General features: G+C 32.2%; 1 protein-coding gene across 1 annotated transcript; it reads right to left on the reverse strand.

Moving 5' to 3' along the window:
* Positions 1-2,577: 2,577 nt before the first annotated feature.
* LOC109237905 (bidirectional sugar transporter SWEET1-like) lies at positions 2,578-5,714 on the reverse strand. The gene is made up of 6 exons (XM_019404302.1): positions 5,461-5,714; positions 5,313-5,349; positions 5,043-5,138; positions 3,689-3,968; positions 3,171-3,290; positions 2,578-3,035 (listed from the first exon to the last, which is right to left on the reverse strand). The coding sequence occupies exons 1-6, from the start codon at positions 5,501-5,503 to the stop codon at positions 2,853-2,855; spliced, it is 759 nt and encodes a 252-aa protein (XP_019259847.1). The 5' UTR covers positions 5,504-5,714; the 3' UTR covers positions 2,578-2,852.
* Between the last annotated feature and the right edge of the window lie 225 nt (positions 5,715-5,939).

Below are 5,939 nucleotides of genomic sequence, written 5' to 3' on the forward strand. Positions count from 1 at the left end.
CGATAAATCTACTCTCAAGGAAACGAGGGGACTATCTGTATACGAGTAAAATCGAGGGGAAAGTTTTCTCTGATTTCCTAATGAAGAAACAAAGGGACCATGACTCGAAGTGATTATAGTTTAACATTTATCGAAAAATGAAGATTTTTACCTTTTTAGACTTGTACTAGAACTGGAATTCCCCTACCATATAAAGGGGGAGGTTTTCTTTATTCTGATACATGGTGACATGCAAATCAAAGCAATAAAAATTACTTTTGTCTTCTAGTTATTGTTCAGGGCATTATTCATTTGTTCTTTTCTTCACTCACGATCGAGCTTATATCGAGGGTCCAATCGAGGACGAATCTCACTGTTCAAACTAAGACGAGGCTTGGTCATTACATTGCGATTGGTTTGATCATTTATTTTGCCTTTAACTCGTTTACCTGTTGTTCTTAATTATCCGTGTTGAGTTAAAGTACGCATCCTTTAAACCGCGTATAAATTTAATTGTTACTCATTTTTGGGATAAAACAATATTATTAAGAAAAATTTATAATTTTAAATGAAAGAGTTTCTAAGTTTAAAAACGTGTGACATCTTGCATTTTACTTTTGTTTTTAAAAAAATAACGTACTACTACTATAAACTCAGATTCCAATGTCTCTGGTATGATACAATATTTTGAATCAGTTCCAGTACGCCAGATAATCACGGCAATACTTGTTTCATTCTGGAGGTAGGAATCGGACAACGTTTCGCTCGTCACAAAATCATGTGATCTTTTTCACCATTTATAGGAAAATCGGAGAGAGCAAAAAAAAGTTTAAAGTTCCAAGAAAATATCAACTTGTACAAATTATTTGGCATCTTGTGCGTAACACAATCACGGTACTTTTATATATACATCATTCAAACTTATTTTGGATTTTAGTGTTTTTCTTTTTTGGAATTGAAAGGAACAATGGGAAAATTAACACATATGTGGATTCGATTCAATTAGAAGATCTTTTTAATTTGCTACTCCATCCGGTTCACAATAAGTGTCCAATTTACTTTTAGCACGTCCATTACGAAAATACTAAATTTCATACAAAAATACCTACTATGACTAAACTATCCCTAATTAAACATTTAATGTGAGGAGTAAGAAAACTTTTTAGGGATATGCACATAGGGGTTATTTTGTAAAAACAAATTGAATTCTTTCTTAATTACATAACTGGACACTTATTTTGAACCAAAATGAAAAAAAAAATTGGACACTTATTGTGAACCGAAGGGAGTAGAGTTCATTATTTTGATATTGGACAATTATATTGATTATTTGACGGTATATTTTCCTTGTAAAAAAAATTCGAACATTATTCACCCATAACACATATCTAAACAAATTCAATTCCTACTCGATATGTTCTCAAAAAATTTGACTCGGATAGATTCTTTTTCCAACTAACGAAGAAATATTTTTAGAATTACGACAGATAAAGCACAACTTCACAAAGATATATAACCCTCTTGTTTCTCAGTATCATTTGATTAAATAATTGATACCGCAGCGAATGCGATGTCATGAGTTGAATGTTCACTGGTAATTTTTGCTATTTTGGATAGATACGATCCTTTTTTTTTTGTTTTGTATAAATGTACGTATGTAATTCTAGAACCTATTTCATACATATATATACGTCACAAGTACATGTACAAAGACGATTCGTTTATGAAACGGTGACTGTTACAATCCGGTGTGCAACTTTTTTATTTAGAGCCCGACTATATCCGGATCCGCGCCGCGTAGGGTCCCTTTCGGGGGGAAGCGCTTCCTACTAAGAATTTTTCCATACCTAGAGCTCGAACTCGAGACCTCTGGTTAAGGGAGGAGCTCGAACTCGAGACCTCTGGTTAAGGAAGGAGCAGTCTCATCCACTGCACCACATTCTTTAGTGGTATCCGGTCTGCAACTGGATATAAGGCAGTTGTAACTTTTTTGTTTCTACTTACATTTTTTCGTAATTTTGTATTTTTAATATTACTCGAGTGCAAATAGTGTAACAACTTCTGATCATAAAAGTTACTCCTAACAACTTATGACCATTAAAGTTTTCGTTTTCTTCAAAAATACAAAATCATCAAACATAGTTAAACTGGAAAGAACCAAACCAAAAAAAAAAAAAAAAAAAAAAAAAAAAAAAAAAACCTTTAATCGGTCAAAGTGACTAGAAGGATATTCCTTTCGAGCCAGAGGTGTCAATGGATATTTAAAAACCGATCGAACCGTACCACACAGAATCGATTTTGAGGTTTCTTTTAATAAATCGTAGGATTTTATAAAAATCAAATCTATAACCGTATCAATAATTAAGGTAGGTTTTTTATTTTATGAAAATACATCGAAGTAATACCGAAGCGTACCAAATAAATTTATATGTTAATAATATGTTTATATATTAGTTTAAAAATAATAAAGCATTATTAAATTTTTCCTTGGAACTTAGAATTATGAAAATGGTTACAAGCCAACAAGTAATTAAACTTTAAATCCTAATTCTCAAACATATCATGCTACTCCTATTAAGTTAAATTATTTCCAACACATTCACTAGCAAGATACAATGTATTTTACGGTACTTAAATTTTTGTTCGAAGAGAACATACATAAATCTAAAATCCAAAAGGAAAACTATTGAAAAAGACTTTCATTTCTTAAAGAACTTTGACGATAATAAGGGAAATAATAGTTGTAGCTTTAAGTTACTACAAGTACTACTTGATTTGTTGAGGATTACTCCTTCCAATTACGAAAAATTAAAATGAGCATCATAAAGTTTGGGAATTAATATTTTTTTTTTTGATTGAATTAATCCCAAATATCATGCTTTTGCATCTCCATTTTGGGTGTTAAGTAATTGATCCTTATTCTCTTGGGGCTTCCCTAATTCCATATTTGCAATTTTATCTTCCTCACCTTTCTTGTCTTTCCCTTTGTTGTCTCTGTAGATGGCGTACAATATCAGTTGTGCTGTTCCTAGCAAACCTCCTACCCCGTTTGGTACCTAAAAAATTTATCGTAATGTTTACGACAAATCAAATAATTTAAACTTAATAATTACCGTATATTTTGGGCATGCAAAATTGAGCAAATTAAATGATAGAAGAGGTTTTTAATTACAATTACTTATAATACTTACAGCAATGAAAGGGTCCTTTCCAAGCAATCCATAGACGAACCATGATGTACCACAGAGAAAGACAAAGAGAGACAAGAAGAATGGCATGTACTCCACGCTTTTAGTCTTAATCACTAGCCTCTGCCAAAATAGGAAAAAAATCAATTAGAACAAACTCCATGACAAATACTTGACAAGTTATTTAACCAACCAAAAAGATAAGCACTCCCATAAAAGTAGTTTGGAATGATTAATTAGGACAACATGACTAGTCTATTCAATTAAAAATCAAACCTATTCAAGATAAGTACTAATTAATTCTATCGTACAAAGGTCCGGGAAAGGGCCGGACCACAATGATCTATCATGCGCAGCCTTACCCTGCATTCAAGATAAGTACTGATTTATCATATTCAAGGTTCGAACATAAATTCTCTCGTTAACATTCCCACCGCGCGCATTCTTTACGGTTTTCTATTTATATGATAATTTATTTAGTGACACACTACATGTTGAGGAGTAAGATAAAAATTACATACCATAATTGACAAGGGAGAACCATACATAATGATAGAGAAAATTGCAGCAGCAAAGCCACAAAATATCTTCCTTTTATTGCCATGGAGGGCTAACATGGAGACCAATGCCACAGTTGAGAATATAGAAAGGACAACAAATAGAAGTCCAGAGATTTTTGCCTTCTCCCTCTTGGGTGCAAATATGAGGAATGTCAACACATAGAATGTCTCAAGTCCTGCACCTGTGCCATTGATTATTGATACCAGTATGTTGTTTGGTGACACAAATGGCAGACCATACCTGTTTTATAATAATCGACCAATATTTGAATTAACAATGTTGTAAAGGAGAATATCCACAATCCAATATTGTCCACAATTATCAGAAATTTCAAAGCTCCGTATTGGTATTAATCAATTTTCTCTTTTGTGGAAACAAAATTTAGAGAGTAAAACCTACACAATAACTAAAATGTTACTTCATAAAATCTCAAGGACAATAACAAGCTGATTTCTAGGATAAATATATACTTTGACACTTCAGGTGAAACACAGTGGCACATCTAGGTCATAGACTATGGGTTCACGTGAACACATGCTCCTCTCCCTAAATCACGTATAATGTACTTAAATATGTGTGCATGCACCCACGCTCAAGGACTCCTATGGTGCAATAATTACTAGGTCATAGGCTATGGGTTCACGTGAACACATGCTCCTCTCCCTAAACCACGTATAATAATATTATATTTCTTCAAATTTACTTAAATATATGTGCGTGCACCCATGCTCAAGGACTCCAATGGTGCAATAATTATTAGGTGCACCTGTACAAGTGAAATTGACAATTCAAATCCCACTTCGGACGATCTTGTTTTCGACACAGAGTATATATATATATATATATATATATATGAAAAGCAGTAAAATTTCAAAAATAATATAATTTTGAACCTATCATTTCAAAAGTGCAGTGAGTTCGGGTTGAACCCGTCAAATGTAAATTCTAGATTCATGTCTTCACAATAGTGCGCCCATCCTCTTGAAATACTGGATTCGCATTTAGTGAAACATATTTTTTCTTCCTTTAAAAAAAAGAGTTTTGCCTTAATTAAGTCTTTTCTAAAGAATATGAAAGAAATTCACTAATAATATTTTACATTAAACCTTAGCCATTGACAAAATGAAGTTTATCCTACTTTATAAATTTAATACCCACACCTCTTCTAGAACTCTGCTTTTGACTATTCAACAGGGGATGTTTGTTTCAACTAGGAAGCAAAGACTACAAGGTCAAAAGTAAGTCAAATTCCCAAAAAGAAAAAAATGAACAAAACAAACACATAATTGAGATAGCTTAATTCAAGAAACTTACCAAGTAGAAAGTAAGCAGTTGAGCAGAGTCATTACATATGGTATGCCTGAAAATTGTTCTGTTGATTTATTCATAATGACCCTCTTAAATGTAATCCTTCACCATCAAGAAAAAAAAAAGAGTTAAATAAAATAATTTTTGAAAACTTGAATGCATTTCGACTACGTTTTTGAGGTAACGTTTCATTTAAAAATTAATAAAATGTTACCTAAAAAGTAAAATGATAAAGAATAAAAAATGACAAGAAAATTTTTGAAGAAGGCTGCTTACATGGGGGCCAAAAAGAGAAACAAACCAGTAACATTGCCTGTTACAAGAAAAATAAGCAATTAATTAAGTCATGAACCACAGTCAAAATAAAAAGTAAAGGGAAATTTAAATGGAAGGACCAGAAGTGAATGGAAATGAAAACTCCTACCAAAAATCCCAAATAAAGTATGGAGAATTTTGATGATTGCCATGACAGAGGTTTTTAGTTTTCTTTAAGAAAGTTGGAAAGAACTTAGCTAGAAAGGAAAGGAAAAAAGAAGAGGATATTTGTGAAGCAAAAGATTATGAAAACGGTGCTGTAGAATGGTGGTTTATGGGGAAAAGTGGCAAAATATAGAGATATCTATAAATAGCGCCAAAACAAACAGGTTGGCTAAAAGAAACAAATCTTTTTTGCTTCTTGTTTTTAATTTCCAGCAGTATACGTGTTTGTATACTAGTAGCATGAGGTGAGGTCCTTATCCTTTTTAAAAAAAAAAGTCCGATACACAAAGTATTTTATATTTACACAAGATTTAAAGAAGAACCACATTATGATATAGATAATTTATGCTAAAACAAGTATTATTGAATTTACGGCTCGTAACCGTGACCTATAGGTCACTCGAAACAATTTTACTTCAATTC

Source organism: Nicotiana attenuata, unplaced genomic scaffold, assembly GCF_001879085.1.
Source record: "Nicotiana attenuata strain UT unplaced genomic scaffold, NIATTr2, whole genome shotgun sequence".
Taxonomy (NCBI): Eukaryota; Viridiplantae; Streptophyta; class Magnoliopsida; order Solanales; family Solanaceae; genus Nicotiana; species Nicotiana attenuata.